We start from the raw sequence: 18,184 nt of genomic DNA on the forward strand, positions 1-18,184 counted from the left end.
TCGTTCGCAGGTTTTTTCGTCTGCAAAAATATTACTGTTTTTCATATTGCCCCTCACACTTCTCTTGCGTACTGCAAATACCCAGCACCCTGTACAGCCGCTTCCTCCGAGCGCAACTTCACAGCTCGCACTCGCCACTGCAAGTCAATATGGAAAGCCACTCTGTAAGGGCGAAAAAGTTTGACGGCTACATGCCAGGGCGCGGCGAAGAATGCCAGGAAAAAAACAGAAGCGCAAGTAGACCAGCGGCGGCGGGGCATTGGTGCAATGAGGGAGCAATCAACTGGCAGAGGACTGCATCACCGAAGTCAGGCAACCTTCACGGTGTGAAGATACAGAGAAAGACGTCCCTGCAACCCTCTCCCGCCCCCCCTAAACCGCATCCAATTATCGCGGTTTTTCAAAATTCACAGGTGCTCCTGGAATGGAACCTCTGTGAATTTTGGAGGAGTACTGTACTTTACTACATTAATAACACTCACACACCTATATTCTAACATTTGTAGCTAAATAATTGATATAAAATATATAGGTACAGTATATCTTAGTGCATGGTATTTTCTTTATTATTATAATGAGGCATTGCAATGTCTGTCTGTTTCAGCCAACTGCACCTGTAATTTGTGAATTTCTGACTATGATGGCAGTGTGTCATACTGCTGTTCCAGAGCATGATGGTGATGGGATAATTTATCAGGCAGCATCACCAGGTGAGACATAAATTGTAATGAATGATGCAGACTTTAAAGAAGTAATTCTACAGGGAAACATCTAGCTTCAGCCAGCAAGAACACATGTAAATGCTGGTATTTTAGTCATTTGCATCCATGTATGGGCACATGCATGCAAGTGACCACTTTCTATCTCTGCAGTAATTCCAGTGCAATAGAAATGGTGTGTTGAACCTTAGGGTACTCTGTCTATTCTTACAAGCATACTACAGAAAGAGGTCAATCACAGATTTTGAAACCACCTCCTCCTCCCAGGAGTCTGCTGCCCCCTTCATTTTCTTTTGTTGCAGGTGTCTTCTGATCTGCTTGGTTTATTTCTTTATTTTTAAATAGTTTTGCAGTTTTTCACTCTAGTCAGTCTTTTTCATGAAATCAGAGATCTCTTTTGATAAGGGTCTATTCTGCTTATGTGGAGTAGAGCAGATTTTAAATCTGCAACTGGCAGGTATATCCTTCAGGGACCTATTTCAGCCAGCCTGCTGAGGATTAGTGGAGCTCAGGGTCTGTTCCCTTGGTGTTTTCTTGTCCCTTTGACTTGGTCGGGGCTGAAGTGTGGGCTGTTTTGGCGCTAATAGCGTTCTGTTGAGGTGCTCATGGTGCCGGTTTTGTTTCATTTCCCCCCTTTTTCGTGTGAGGTCTGGGGAAGTTGAGGGTCGGTCTGTGAAGGTCTGATAAGCAGCCCAAAGATCCCAGCAAAGTGGCTGAGTGAATGGAAGTAGAGGGCCTATCCTAGAACACCTGAGAGCAAAGTGGGCAGCATCAATACCTTTCTCCAGCACATGGTTGGTGAGTAAGGCAGTGACAGCCTGTGGGAAAAATGTGTGTGTGTGCTGTTTTTAACTGTTTCTACAGCTAGGACCTTGGTCCCCTTCTCCTAAAATCCTGCTTTATGAGGTTTTTGGTCAGCCCTTAGGTGATTTTAAGCTGTTTTTTAGTACTAAAATTCACCAGCAGAAGCCATCTTGGATTTTCACGATTTTTTTCCTAGGTTATCAAATATTCTCCAAAACACCTTGTTTTGCTTCCAAAGTGCCGGGGATGGAGTCCTCATACCTAGCTTGGAGGGTGGAGGAAGAGCGCCCTTGTGCCATGTGCCGCATCAAGCAATGTTGGAGGCGGAAACTTCAAGTTTAGCTCCCATGTGGTCTCTGGGGCATGGCACATGACTTTTGAGCCTGTTAGGGGAGCATACATTTCCCCAGGAGCCTTGGAACAGTGACAAGGCATGCTAAACTGGCACAGAGGCTCTGTAGTCAAAGAAGGGATGACTCCTCCCTTCTAAAGGGGAAGAGATTTTCCTAATAAGGTCTTTACCCCAGAGTTCATTAGTCTGTTCTGGCAGGCATATGCGCATGGCCAAAATATACAATTTAAGTCTGCTGAAGAGTGACTCTCGGCACACGCCTCTTAAGAATCCTCTTGAGTGCTGCTTCTATGGGAGCGGAGCTCCTCCCTGATTCTGTCAGTCGGATGGGAATTCAGGGGACAGAAGATCAGTCTTAGCCCCATACTCTTTCAAAGCAAGGCCTCCCTGATGGAAGATTCAGCCTCCTATGTTGAGGATCAGGATGGAATCCTGGCTGCAGACCCGGGAAAAGATTCCTCCATATGGTGACTGTTCAAATCTTTAGCTCTACCAGACTTTATTACTGAGTATCTTTGTGAGCTCAAGATTGATCCACCTCAGCCCCTGTCATTTTAGTGCTCTCTTTTGATTGGGGTCCAATCTCAGCCCTTGTCCTCTCTGTGGCATCCAGATATGAAACTCCTAGTTACAAAGCCCTGGAAGGTCCAGGAAGGCTCCCTCAAAGGGGTGAAAGCCATGACTAGGCTGTATCCTCTGGATCAAGAGTTCAGCAAATGTTTGCTATGCCAAAGGTAGACTCCCTGGTGGCACAGGTGACTAAATGTACATCCTTACCCAGTGAGGGAGGAGTTGTGCTAAAGGATACACAGGACTGCAAAGTAAATATGGTCCTTAAGGAGGCCATTTGTGGTCCTGGTCCTAGGAGTTAAGGCGGCATCAGCTGCTGCTTTCAAAGCATGCATGGCTGTGAACCCTGCTGCTTTCAAAGCATGCATGGCTGTGAACCCTGGACATGACAGCAACTGAGCCTTTACTTCAGCTCGTGCTGGCAGGGGTGGATGATGTGGCTGAATCACTTTGATGTAATTAGAGTCATGGCGAGAGTCTCCACATACTCCATCTTCACCCGATGCATGCTGTGGATCTGACAATGAGCGAGTGATTCAGCCTCCAAAGCTACACTTAGCAGACTCCCCTTCAAAGGATAGATGCTGTCTGGCAAAGGCCTGGAGGATCTTAATGACCAGTGTGCAAGATTGTCATCCCAAGACTTTACTGGAGAGCAGACCTCAAGCAGCTAGAAGCCAGAACCGGAGCTCCTTTTGGGGGTCCCAGTGTTTTTTTACCAGTACTCTTCAGGAGGCTCATCTCAGAGAACTTATCAAGGTTCCAGACAGAGATATTCTGGTAGCCACAATGGCAGCCAAGAAACCGCAATGATGCCAAGCCTCCAGCCGCACTTCAGAAAATTGGGGGTCGGTTCTCAGACTTTCTGAAGGCCTGGAAAGTATAACAACAGATCTTTGAGTTGGACCCGGGAGAGTGGTCATTAGCCCTGTGGGTGTTCCAAGACATTGTTGTACGTTGGGGGCATCTAACATTCAAACTGATGGCAACAGCACTCAACAAGGATGCAACCCGGTTTTTCAGCTGAAGATATGAGACCGGAAGTGCAGGGCTGGACACTCTGGTGCAACTCTCTGGCCAAAGTCCAGACTGCTATATGTTTTCTCCATTGCCTCTTATAGGCTAGGTCAGAGGTAGGCAATTCTGGTACTCGAGAGCCGGAGCCAGGTCAAGTTTTCAGGATATCCACAATAAATATGCATGAGATAGATATGCATCTCAAGGAGGCAGTGCATGCAAATCTATCTCGTACATATTCATTGTAGATATCCTGAAAACCTGACCTGGCTCCGGCTCTCAAGGACCGGTACTGCCTACCCCTGGGCTAGGTGGTCCATCCCAAAACATCTTGCCAAGGAAGGTTGATCCTCATGGCCCCAAATTGGCCCATGCATCCTTGGTATGTGGATCTAGAATACCTACAAGTGGATAAATGCTCTGGCTCCAGGTGTATCGACATGCTCACACAGGGACCAATTGCTCTCAAAGTCCTGGGTCACTGAGTTTGTGGCGCTAGCCAAGAAAGGATATTTAGAAGTGGTCATTATCACCCTACTGAAGGCCAAGAAACCATCCACTTTTTCAGCATATGCCAAGGCGTGTGATACTTTTCAGCACTGGTGCAATAAGGAGAATCTGGAGCCCAACAAAGCCCCAGTATCATTGGTACTGGCCTTCCTTCAGGAGGGCTTGTGCCAGGGAATTATCAGTGGTGTCTCTTAAGGTTCAGATGGTAAGCCTGGCTTGCTTTAGAGGCTGAGAGAAGTGAGTCTCCAGGACTGCTCATGCAGACATTATTAAATTATTCAAAGGAGCACTGGGGCTCAGGCTGCCAATCCAAAATCCTGTCCTTTCCTGGAATCTCGACATCATTTTAGAGAGTCTTCAGAGGGCCCTGTATGAGCCTTTGGAGGAAGCTTCTCTCATGGATCTTACAATCAAAGTGGTGTTCCTAGTTTGCAATTACCTTGGCCAGAAGGGTCTCACAATTGCAAGCTTAGTCATGCAGGGAACCATTTCTGAGGATCGCTGAAACGGGAGTGACCCTGTGTACAGTACCTTACTTTTTGCCAAAGGTTGTTTCTTAGGCTATCAGCTTTTCAACCTAGGGGTCTAAGAAGAAAGACAAGGCTTTAAAGCTGTTGAGCATCTGCAGAGTTCTCTTGCATTACCTGGAAGTGACTGAGTTTCGTCTATCGGACCATCTCATTGTCCTATACAAAGAGTCAACCTGAGACAGACCAGCCTATAAGGCCACCATTTCCCAGTGGATTCATACAGCAATCTCCTCCATCTACACTGTCTGTGGCAAACAACTGCTGGTGTCATTGAAAGCACATTCGACCAGAGGAGCAGCAACCTCTTGGACAGAATTGAGGTTGATATCTCTGGAAGAGAGATGTAGATCTGCAACATGGTTTTCCCTACACATTTTCACTAAATTCTGTAGGGTTGATGTGGCAGCACAAGAGGATTCTGCTTTTGGATCCTTGATACTGAAAGCAGGCTTATCTCTCCCATCCTGAAATCTGGGGACTGCTTAGGTACATCCCTAAGATTCAGCATACTGTTCCTATTGCACTGGAAAAAGAGATTAGGCTCTTACCTTGATAATATTTTTTCCAGTAGATAGGAATGGTATGATAAACCCCTTATGCTTCATGGTCCTTTCCAGAGCTAAGACTTGTCTGCCAGTTGGACTATGGGTTCAGAATCAGTTTGTAAATAGAATCTAAAGATATAATTGAGCTCCACTGATATTAAAGCTGTTGCTTTTATTTGATGTGTTTTACTGTTCAATGGTAATGTTTGTTCATTTATACACTGCAGTTTCATTATTAACTGTTATAATGTTATATGAGCAGACCAGAACCTTTATTTTGGAGAGTTCCCCGTGTCTCTCCTTCTTTTACTCTAGAGCTCTTGCATGTTTTGGAACAAACTGAAGGGGACAGAAGACTCGTGTGAGAAGGAGGAGGTTTCAGAAACTGTGATTGACATCTTTTTACAGTATGCTCGCAAGAATGGACAGAGTACCCTAAGGATCAGCATACTATTCCTATCTACTGGAAAAGATATTATTAAGTTAAGAACCTAATCTCTTTTTATACACCAAGATGTGATGGTGGTTACTTGCAGATGGGTGTTAACATAGGTGGAGTTTTGGCAGCATATAGGTGGGGAGTTCATTTACGTACATAGATGATAAATTCTTACAATCTACACATATTCTTTTGCAATCTAGCTGAAGATAAGTGCTAGTTTATTTTTTCTTTGAAGATTGCTGCAAGTTTAATCAGAAATTTGTTGCATGCTTCAAAATTGATGCGATCGTTTTCACCTTTGGAATTATCATGAGTGCAAGGAAATATTGCAGTAAAAAAAAAAAAAGATGAGAATTCAAAATATTTATTTATAAAGTCAATTTAAATATACATATATTAAAAAATTATCAAAAATTTATAATGCAAATGTTTTTTTAACCAGTGATAATATCCCTAAACTCTGTATATAGGTGTCTTTCAATTGAATCAACATCTGGATTTTTTAAGGTCTTTTTCCTCTATTATATATAAAATTATATCATTTAATACATATAATGTGTTCAAGTACTTTTGAATTGGTTTAGTAAATTCCTCTCACTCCGATCCTATGAGGTATATTTGGAGGGTGAGACCTCCTCTTCATGGAAATCCAGCTGCGGGGTGCCACAGGGTTCTCTGTTGTCACCAATTCTGTTTAATGTATATATGACTTCTCTGAAAAATTCTTGCCTCACATCAGCAGAGACTATATTTACTTATGCAGACAATATTTTCATTTTATTAGCAGTTGACCCTGATCTTAGGAACCTGATTTCTAGTATAGATTGCAGCATTTCTAAACTTCAAATGTGGGCATTGTATATCCAAATGAAATTGAACGCTGCTAAAACCAAATTGCTCTGGGTTGGTTGGGCCAAGATTAGAAAAACTCCCTTCCTCTGTTATACTGAAAACAGGCATTTTACTACATATAGATTTTTCTTCTAGAGTTCTGGGTATCATCCTGGATTCATCACTTACATTTCATGAACAGATAAATTCTTTGACAAAAAAGTGTTTTTTAGTCTGCGTATGTTGAGGAAAGTTAGATCATTATTCCATCGAGAACATTTTTCAGTGTTGGTACAATTCCTGTGTTTGCCCAGCTAGATTGCTATAACTCAGTTTATCTGGGCATTAAGCAGGGCAGTCTAAAACAACTTCAGTTAATACAAAATACTGCAGCTAAGCTCATCTTTGGGAAACGAAAGTATGATCATGTGTCCCTTCTGTTGAGTAAGCTTCACTGGCTCCCAGTCCACTTTAGGATCCAGTTTAAATGTGCATGTATAATCTTCAAGCTTCTCTATGGAATATTTGACCCATTAGTCCCCTTATGTTGGAATACCTTTAGATTTTGTCATTTGAGAAATACACAGAGATATAAGCTATCTTTCCCTTCCTTTAAGGGAATTAAATGTGCTGGAAAGCTTAGTCAATATTTTGTCTTCAAGTTGGTAGAGATCTGGAATGGACTTCCTGACTCTATTAGACTGATAGGCCAGCTACAACTATTTCGTAAAACCCTGAAAACTTTGCTGTTCTCACAATATTTAAACAGTTTAACTACAGTATCAACAAAATGATAATACTATAGCTCTTACTTCTCTCTTGCTCCTCTTTCTATGTACTCTAGTCTTAATTATATGTGAACCGAGTCGAGTTCCGTTGGGAGATGACCCAGTATAAAAAACGAAGATTAGATTAGATTACCTTTGGGAAGTGGGTTGAACATAGACGTTTGGTCTTCAAATTCTAGATTTAGTTTACAGCTGTCATGTAGACACTTGTGATTAGTAGTCATGGATCATCACACGAATGAAAAATGCATTAGTATTGTGAAAACTTATTACAAATGTGGAGAAAGTATTACTGAAACAATTGCAAAGTGCGTGCTTTTTTTCGGTCGACAAAATGCACCAAATCAGTCCCCTGAGATCATGCAGTCTGACTGTGTGACTTTTCTTTGGGTTTTTGTGAAGTCTCGCATCTATGCTAACCAACAATTCCTTAGCTGAAGGAGGAGATAATGATGCATCATTGCAGGAACTGAGACACAATTATGTGAAAATGTAATTGAATTTTTTTTCAAAAGAGCAAGTGTGTGCTTGCAGAATCATGGCAAACATTTATGAGATATTGTCTTTGTGTATTAAAATTTTTGAACGCACTTCGATTCCATACTTAATCGCAAAGTGCCTATTTTAAACTGAAAAAAAAAATATCAGCACTTTTTGAATAAATTATGCTTTTTCTTAAAAAGTTAAATCTCGCAATCTTATTGGAACACCTTTTATTTTGTTTAAAAAAAAAACAAAACCAGTAGGGTTGTTTATTTATTTTAAAAATTCTATACGTTTAAAACTACACATATTTATAGTTAACTGTTATGAAATTATTCTTTATGTGCAATGGGATCTCTTTACTAATGCATGTGAAAAATGTTAGTATTCTAATGCAGTGGTGCACTTCAGTAGATCTAGCCCAAGATGTATTATAAAAAATTATTGTAAGACTTTTAAAATTTGTATTTCTTTGGAACTATTATGATTATATTTAATGTAAGTTGTGTGAAACTAAAGTTGTTTCCTTAGAAGCAAATATACTTAATTTGTAAATAAATTATTGAAATAATCAATATAAAAACATGCATAGCTTAAATTGGCCCTCCAAAGATTATGAATATTTGCTGGACCAGATAAGGAGTCATATGCTAACAGTGCCTAATAACACTATTAATGTATATGAGTTATCTACAAAAAGGCCCATTTTATTCTTACATGCACTGTGATAGCTGACTGCATATAACTAACTTGTGTAATCTGTCCGATTCTGATTAAGTTCTCCTCAACTTGGTCTTTGCTTTATGGTTTGCTTGCTTTGGTTCTTTGTATTCAATGCTCTGAACCAATATTCATCAGTATGCCATAGAAATTTGGTTGCTGGGACATGGAAAAGCAATGATGAGCCAGTCTTCAAAGCTATTTTCTTACTGTTGACTGGTTGTCTTAATCCTAGAACTGTTTCTTTTGACCTTGTTCAGACACTATGTTCAGCCACTTGGTGGAGCTGTTTTGCTAAAGTCTCTGCATACCTGTATAAAGTTTATTCAAAGTTTGTATTCACCCTTCAGTGGTCTTTGAGGCAAATTAAAGTTCACGCTGTATTCAATGCTGTTCGTACAAATGCAAGCAACTAAGAACTGCATTTGGAGTGTAATACAGCATTTTATCTTTGATCAGGAGGTGAACACATGATATATGACCTATGTAATAATAATATAAATAATAATAATACTTTTCCTGGGCTCCTGCCTCCATTAAATATTTGGGGTCTGGATTCCTAGAGATATCATATCTCTTTACAAAAGCAACATCTCACCATTATTGCATGATACTTTACAAAGGCTACAAATTTGGTCGGCATTTCCTCTTTCAGTGGCAGGATGAGGTGCTTTATATAATATGGTGCTTTTTCTCAAATGGTTGTATCGGTTTCAGGTACTCCCCTTGTTACTATCACATACTCACAATACTCAACTTACCAGGGGACTACAATGTTTTTTATGGGGGGGGGGGGGCAAATGACTGCGCATGACATTTCCTCGGATGTGTCTGCCTAAGGAAAGGGGAGGGTATGGATTGCTGACTATTCGCTGAGATGCCTTGGCATGCCAGATGAGACATATTAATGATTGGTTTAGAAGTACTTCTTTCACAGCTACTTCCTTACAACTATCCTTGTTGGCTCCTTATCACATCAGTTATTTGTTACATGTCTCAGAACCGACTCTCCGCTCAGTGGTGGCACACTACCCAATATTTGCCCCTGCTCGGCGGAAATGGCTGTGGCTTTGTAAATCTGCCAAGCTATCCTCTGAGATCTATATGTATTTGCCCATTCAGGGCAATTGTTCATTTTTGCCTGGACTACAACATGTTGCATTTAAACCATGGGCCGAGAAAGGATTACAATATCTATTTCATTTGTTTTCCGATGATGGACGACTGGCCTCATTTGCCACTCTATGTTGTACATTTGACTTGCCAGCCACAGATGTTTTTGCATACTATCAGGTACGACATTATGTCCATTCTTTACCAGCTAGATATTTAACTGAGGACAGCTTCGAAGCACTTTCGGAACTTTTTAGTCTTTCAGCTCAGCAAATGATACCTCTTCGATTTCATCTACTGAGCCTCCGAGACTGTCAACCGGGGCCTAATTTGGACATTTTGGCGGCCTCCTGGGCAGAAGACCTCACTGACTGCTCAAGAAGTGCAACAAGTACTAAAAAACATCAGGAAGGTGTCCTCCAACGTTCTTCATTGGAAATTACAATTTAAGATTGTTCTGCGACTTTACATCATCCCCTGAGCGGGCATCCCGGATGGGTATTACTCCGAACCATAATTGCCCAAAGTGTGCTCAGACCCACACCTCTTTGGGACATATGCTTTGGATATGTCCCCGTGTCCTACAGTTTTGACATGGACTTGGACATTATACTACATCTCTCTGGGGCAGGCGATGGTTTCCCACGCCAAGAGCACTCTTTGGATATTATACAATTTCAACACCGAAACCTAAAGGGATGACTGCATTTGTGACTAGTGTTGCTTATGGGCAAAAAAGCGATATTGGCCAACTGGCTGTCCCAGGACCCACCATCTTACAGTCAATGGAGATCCTTAATGATTGTTCATGCATCTTTGGAGCGGAGACAGGTTGGGGATCTCGAGCGAGGCCCAGGTCGTCGCTTTTGTCAGATTTGGGAGCATTTCTGGATGGACCTTACTCATGCTCGCGGCAGACTACTGAACCTATGAGGTAGACCACATGCTACCTGAGTTGTTGTTGGACTTTAATCCTAGGGGGGATTGGTTTTTGAACACGTGAAAGAATTTGGTTTATACCTATCTTTGCTTTTGTTGCACTGTATTAAAATATTGAATAAAAATGCTTAAACATAAATAATAATAGTAATAATTTATTTTCTTATATACCGCCCTATAGTTCTGGGCGGTTCACAACAGGAAAAAGCTGAGACATTTCAGCACATGATACAATTTCAAAACACACATACTGCATACTACAATCTAGTATTACATAATAAAATATTACAAAAAATTAAAACATGCATTAAAAAAAATAAGAACTGAAACACCTCATTATAATATCAAAAACAGCATGGAATGGAAAAGAAACTTTACTTTAAAAATGACCACATGCTAATGTAATTTGTATATGGATACTTTTTCATGGGGCATGCCCCATGTAACATTATTCCAGCATTCTGTATATATTAGCCTGCAGCTAAAAGCATGCTTTATTTCCTGTCATCATGTATGCAACATCCATTTCCACCTCTTTATAAGTGGTCGTGCCTCTAAGCACCTGAGCTAGTAAACCCAAAATGAGTTATCAACTCCTTAAAAAGAGCATTAATGGATTGTTTTACAAAACTGGTATGCACGAGTACATTCTTAACTGCAGCTTTAAAGATCTTTATCTCAGGACACAGTAAATCCAAAATGTGAGTGCATTACTCATGCTTTCTATGAACATCGACAAAACACATGCCCTCTTATTCCCAATGAGAAACAACAAATCATTTAAGTTTCCAATCTGTATAAGATCCACCCCAATAAACTTTAACGCAACCATGAAGATCTTAGGAGTAATACTTGATGGTAGGCTTACCTTTGAGAATCAGATCAGTTCAGTAGTGCGTAAGTGCTTTTTCAAGTTTAAAATGATGTGTTCCTTATAATATCTTTTGGATACCAAATACCTTACAATTCTAACTCATTCATTGATAATTTTGCATGTGGACTATTGTAAAAGGAAATTAGAAGGCTTCAAATAATACAAAATACAGCTATAAAAGTAATTTACAAAGCAAAGAAATATGATCATATAACACCCCTTTAAAACATTATTCTGGCATTTAAAGTTCAATCCATTCACTCACCTGCTTTCATCGACAGATTTCTGACTCCTCATACCACCTCAAGGATACTCCGTTCATCTCAGCAATCTCTCCTTGCAATCCCATCCATGCGCCAAATTGTGTACTATACTACACATAAAACCATTTTCTCCATTGTTGCTCTTTCACTATGGAACTCCCTTCCTATCAAGACGCATTCATTATTTAAAGTATGTTTTCGGCCCATGATTAACTCTGTCAGCAGGTCTTTTGCTGCACCCTTTGCCCCATCTAGTTCTTTTCCTAACCTTTTGGTTTGTTTTTCTCCCTCCCAGAATTTAAATGATGTATCCCCTTACCATTCTTCCTTATGTATCCATCCTTACCCTTTAGTATGTCCTTTTTATTTGTCTCCCTTTTGATTTTTATATTATATTATTACCTTTGAAGCATTTGTACAAATGTTTTCATTTTATGTAAACCACCTAGGTACTTAGGCGGTATATCAAATACAATAAACTTGAACTTTTTTTTTCCTTTAGGGGTGTGTCTGTTGTGAAGATTGGGCATGTCTGCACTAAGCAGCACACCTACATTACTGTACACTAACATAGGATTACTGCATGAGCCCTTACCATCTACAATGTGCTCAAGCGGTAATTGTTTTTAGTGGCAAAGCACTAATGGTGATATTGTTTGTGAGCGATATTGTTGAAGGGTTAGAAGAAAAGGGTTGCCAGTGAGGACATGAAGTCTGCCAATCAAGCGGAGCAGGCTTCGTCCAAGGCAAGACAAATCATGGGCTGTATACGAAGGGGTTTCGTCAGTCGTAAGGCGGAAGTCATTATGCCATTGTATAGATCCATGGTGAGGCCCCACCTGGAATACTGTGTGCAATTCTGGAGGCCGCATTATCGCAAGGATGTGCTGAGACTGGAGTCGGTGCAGAGAATGGCCACCCGGATGGTCTCGGGACTCAAGGATCTTCCATACGAAGAACGGCTTGACAAATTATAGCTATACTCGCTCGAGGAGTGCAGAGAGAGGGGAGACATGATCGAGACGTTCAAGTATCTTACGGGCCGCATCGAGGCGGAGGAAGATATCTTCTTTTTCAAGGGTCCCACGACAACAAGAGGGCATCCGTGGAAAATCAGGGGCGGGAAACTACGAGGTGACACCAGGAAATTCTTTTTCACTGAAAGAGTGGTTGATCGCTGGAATAGTCTTCCACTACAGGTGATTGAGGCCAGCAGTGTGCCTGATTTTAAGGCCAAATGGGATCGGCACATGGGATCTATTCACAGGGCAAAGGTAGGGGAGGGACATTAGGATGGGCAGACTAGATGGGCCGTGGCACTTATCTGCCGTCTATTTCTATGTTTCTATGTTTCTAAGATTGGTAACAGAATGGGTACCCCGGAGGGAGTGGAAAACATGATAAAGGGTCTGCAAAAGTTAGAAGAATGTTCTAATGACTGGCAATTAAAATTCATTTTAAAGAAGTGCAGAGTGATGCATTTGGGGAGTAGAAATCCAAGGGAGATATAAAGTATGTGCTGGGATGCAAGAGGCTGACATACACAGACAGGAAGAGGGACCTTGGGGTGAGAGTGTCTGAGAATCTGAAGGTGATGAAGTAGTGTGACAAAGTGGTAGCTGTAGCTAGAAGAATGCTAGGCTGTATAGAGATAGACGTAACCATCAGAAGAAAGGAGGTATTGATACTCCTGTACAGGTCATTGGTGAGGCCCCACTTGGAGTATTATGTTCAGTTTTGGAGTCCATATCTGGCCAAGGATATAAGAAGACTTGGAGCGGTCTGGAGGAAATCGACAAAAATGTTAGGGGGTTTGCACCAAAAGAAGAATGAGAAGAGACTAGAAGACCTCAACATGTATACTCTGGTGGAGAGGAGGGATGGGGTGATATGATACAGACATTTAAATATTTGAAAGGTATTAATATAAGATCCAAACTTTTTCAGAGAAGGGAAATTGGTAAAACTAGAGGCCATAAATTGAGGTTGAGGGATGGTAAACTTAAGGGTAATGTTAGGAAATTCTTTTTCACAGACAGGGTGATGGATGCCAGGAATGCCATCCCGAGGGAGGTGGTGGAGAGGAAAATGGTGACTGAATTCAAGCATAGGATGAACACAGAGGATCTCTAGAATATGAATGGGCAAACTTTCACAGTCTGAATCCCAATAGGCTGGAGTGAGCTTCAAGAGTATTTCCAGTAGTTGGAACCCAAGGACAGTACCGGGTAGACTTCTAAGGTCTATGGCCAAGAAATAATAAAGAAAAAAGACATTTTAATTTAATCATGAAATTGTAATGAATGTGACAGGGCAGATGGACCATTCAGATCTTTATCTGCTGTCATTTACTATGACACTAACATAATAAAGAAAATATGAAATAAGTCGTTTTACTGCTGCAGGAAAAATCCATGTAAGGGCGAGCTACAGCCATTTTCTACCACAATTTTATACAAGGACCCCTGAGACTGCTTATTTCAATTAGATTAGCAATTTTGTATCTGTATTTGCAATATAACAGCAGTTACGCTAGAAATTCTGCTTCTGACCATATCATACCAGTTTTGTTTTCACACATATTAAAAATCAGAAGCTAATTTATTTAGTAGTACACTTCAAAAGGTCAGTTAGGGTTGTTTGGGGGTTTTTTTGTGGGGGTTTTTTAACTTCTTTACTCAACTATCTGTTGAATATAGGTCAAGTTTTCCAAAACAAAAGAGCATATGTATCGTTAATTGTGGGAACCATAGGCTGACACAGAGACAGAATTAGGTCATGAGAAGCAATAAAGTATATCATTTTCAAAGTTATAAACTAGAGAATGACACGGTGGCTGATACCTGCGGCTATCCCACCGAAACGGGGAGCGAAAAAATAATAGTTGCCGTGGGGACGGGGATAAGGCCATTCACCGCCCCATGGAGCTGTGAATGGTCTGGTCTCCGCAGTGAAGGGAACATGTACGGTCACGGATCGAGTGGTCTAGGGGTCCCCTCCCACCCGATTGCTGTGTCCTGCCATCTCCCTCCCTCCCTCCCCCTAAGTGCCAAATTTAATTGTTCTTCTTCCAGCGGCATGCTTTCAACAAGTTGCGCGCGGGCATGGCTGCTTCAGTTGAATTTTCTCCTCTGACGCAACCAGAAACAGGAAGTTGCATCGGAGGAGAAGATTCAACTGAAGCAGCCACGTGCGCGACTTGTTGAAAGCGTGCCACTAAGAGAACAATTAAATATGACATATAAGGTAAGGGAGGGAGCTGCTGGACCGCGAAATCTGTAACCGTTCGTGTTCCCTCATAGTAGGAAGGAGGGCTTGAAAGGAAAAGAGATGCTGGGCCAAGTGGATGAAGAGGGAGACAAATATTGAATCCACAGCAGGAAAGAGAAAGGGGAGGACAGACAGGTGAGTGGAGGGAGGGAGCAGGTGGAAGCGGAGGGAGAAAGAGGGAAAGAAGCTAGATGGGGTGGTGCCTCAAATCTTGTTGGGATGGAGTCATTAGGATCTCATGTGAATTCTTGCCAGGAGTTTGCACATTAGATGCTTCAGGAGCGTTCTTGAGCCATGTGCTGTTTGATAAAGCCAGGAGGGGTGGCAGCACAAAGCTTAGCCTCTCCCCTGGTCAAGCAGGTGACAAAATGCTTGGCTAGCTAAGGGGGGCAGCTTTCTTTATTTTGGGTGCTCAGCACGGCTTATCGTTCCATGTGCATGGCTGTGGTACCTCTGCAGCCTATGCAATGCATGGTTAAGTCATCAGAAGGTGATTATGTGCCCCAGGAGCCGGAGACTTTCTCAGAATTTCTGAAATAGTTGTTAAAAAAAAAAAAAATCATAGCAGGCATTCTTCCCTTACACAGTCCTACTCCGCTTCCGCTGCGTATCCAGTGGCATTGCTTCTCTGGGCATGTCCTTATCTCAGTCAGCCATTGTTCCTGATCTGCTGGATCCTGATCTTTATGCTGATGATCAGATTTCATTGTGCAGTGCTCCCAAGAACGGGGGACCAGGGATTGTATGCTGGCTCTTCGGATCCTTCATGGGTTTTAGGACCTGGGGATGATCCCATAGTTCTGCGCTTATTTCAGTCTACGGCTTTGCCGGATCTTATTTCTGAGTCTTTTGCGGGAATTGCATGTGGTCACTCAGCCAGCTTCATCCTCTTCTTCCTGGCTTTGTGGTGCGTGCTTGCAGTCTTCTACCTTTCTCTGGCATCCTGATGTGAGCGTTTAACTATCAGATCAATGTGATTATCTGGAATGTGCTCTTATGTTAGCGAGGACCATGTCTCGCTTGTACCTTCTGGCACTGGAGTGCCCGCAGGTTCTGGATCAGCCTACAGTGGATTCTTTGATTACGCAGGTGCCTAACTGTACCTCTCTGGCAGGGAAAGTGCTGTGATGCTTACAGATATGCAGGACTACTGTGTGGACATAGTCCTTTGGAGGCTTTTTAATGTAGTTGCTTTGGTGGCATCTGCTGTCACACGTGTCTATCTCTTGCCTGTGCACCCTGGAGGCTGTAGATTCTTCTAAACTTCTTTTGGCTGGGTCAGTTTATGTGACTGTCGCTTTCTATGCCTTATGCAGGTTTTGGTGCTTTCCATTTCTGCCCGCAGAATGTTCTGGATTAGGCAATTGGCTGGTGATTCCAATTCCAAAGGTTTCTTTGGCAAGACATCCCTTTCAGGACAGTTGTTGTTTGGCAAGGGCCTGGTCGATCTCATGGATTCTGTGGTGTTCATTTGCCCTAAGACCCTGCCTGATAGCAAACCCAGACCCTCTAGGTGTTCTGGTCACTCTAATTTTCGTGGCTCCAGGCATTACCACTTGTATTCCAGTGCCACATCTCAGACTGGAGCTCCGGCAGTGGTACTCCAGCTACAGACATGCCCAGCCATCTGACTCCCATCCTGCGCCTCCTGCCAAGATCGTGCATTGTGCCAGATGGGGGGGGGACCCCCTTCTACAATTGGGGGGCAGGCTGTCAGCGTTCTTGCCAGCTTGAGTTTGCATTATGTCCAACCTGTAGGTTCTGGACTTATTTTGGTCAGGCTGCAATTGGAATTCACCCAGTCTCTGACCAATTGGTTCATGAAAGCTCCCGCAGGGCACCTAGATAAGGCGCTCCAAGTGCAGGTCTCTGTGCAGCACTTTGAGGCTATTCAAGTTCTTAAGCATGTGCTGCCCGATCTTTCAGGCTCTGTCATAGACTCCATATGTTTTATCGTGCCACTGTATGGCTCCAAGGACTGGAGGCCTATTCTAGAGCTGTAGTGCATACTTGAGGCTTCTCAAGATTCCGCGCTCTAACATGGAAACAGTATGATCTGTCATAGCAGCGGTGGCCCTGGAAGAGTCCCTTGCCTATCATAAGAACATAAGAATAGCCTTACTGGATCAGACCAGTGGTCTATCTAACCCAGTATCCTGTCTTCACCTGGCAAAAACCCAAATAATAGCAGCATTCCATACCACCGATCCAGGGCAATCAGTGGCTTCTCCCATGTCTGTCTCAACAGCAGTTTATGGATTTTTCCTCTAGGAATTTTTCCAAACCTTTTTTAAGACCAGCTACATTAAGATCTTATCAAATCCTCTGAATCCATGGAGGCATACTAACAAATTCTGATCGTTCCAGTCTACCTAGGATACTTGCGGTTTCATGTCTTGCACAAATGTTAACAGTTTTTGGCTCTGCCCTTTGGACTAGCAACATTTCCTTGTACCTTCGCTGAGGTGATGTCAGTCACAATGGCTTACTTAGGTAACATGGGTCTGCAAGTACTCCTTGTCTTGGTCGATTGGCTAGTCAGAGCTCTCTCGTTGGCCGAGGGTCGATGCACTGTGGATCAGGTGATCCAGGTACTAGAAGACCTTGGTTGGATTGTGCATTACAGACGGGGCAGTCTCACCCAAGCAGTCTTGAAATACCTGGATGTTCTTTTCGACATAGCTGTGGGCTGCATCTGTCTTCCAGGGACACGCAGACTGATTTTGCATTCCTGGATTTCTTCCCTTCTTCAGCTCCTTCGGCATGCGACTATCTCCAGGTCTTGCAATCCGTGGCTACCATTTTAGGTCCTTGGATGGAAACGCACATCCATCCTTTCTAGCTTGTCTTACTCTCTCACTGGGCTCTGTTTTTTTCTGATTGCTGTTCCATCTACAAGCCATGTCTTCGGACTCCAGGTTTTTTCTTGCAGTGAACCATTCCTCTGAATCTTGGAGACTGGGATTTCCTTGTGCATGGTTTCTTTCTTCCTGCTGAAGATGGTTTCGGCTTTCCATGTTGATCAGGAAGTACGTATGCCTGTTTCTCAACCTACTGGTTCAAGGACACAGGATGAGTATATAGACAGGATCGTGTTTTGAGGATTCTGGATATGCACAGTACTTCTTTGCTATTTGGTGGTCGCAAATGAATTTGTCTTTCTAACCATTTGTTTATGTTGACTTATTCTGTTCAGCTGGATGCTCCCTCGTTAAGGCCTTGATTTCCAGATGGATCCATGAGGCCCTTTTGTCAGCCTATATGCTTTCTGGGAAATTGTCTCCTGATTCTGTCCAGGTTCATTCTTTTAGATGTGTGGCTTCTTCATGGGCCGAAGCTAGAGCTATCTCCCCTGAGAAGATTTGCATGGTGGCAACGTAGTCCTCTATACACCCATTTGCCCTGTTTTGCAGA

General features: G+C 42.5%; 1 protein-coding gene across 6 annotated transcripts in view; it reads left to right on the plus strand.

Moving 5' to 3' along the window:
- Positions 1–18,184, plus strand: part of ATP8A1 (ATPase phospholipid transporting 8A1) — a 449,033-nt gene that overhangs the window by 218,265 nt on the left and 212,584 nt on the right. For all 6 annotated transcript variants that reach the window (XM_033946346.1, XM_033946365.1, XM_033946336.1 and 3 more), the window contains one exon: positions 605–710. In XM_033946346.1, the coding sequence (XP_033802237.1) occupies positions 605–710 (106 nt within the window). The remainder of the gene's footprint in view (positions 1–604; positions 711–18,184) is intronic.

Source organism: Geotrypetes seraphini, chromosome 1, assembly GCF_902459505.1.
Source record: "Geotrypetes seraphini chromosome 1, aGeoSer1.1, whole genome shotgun sequence".
NCBI classification, from domain to species: Eukaryota; Metazoa; Chordata; class Amphibia; order Gymnophiona; family Dermophiidae; genus Geotrypetes; species Geotrypetes seraphini.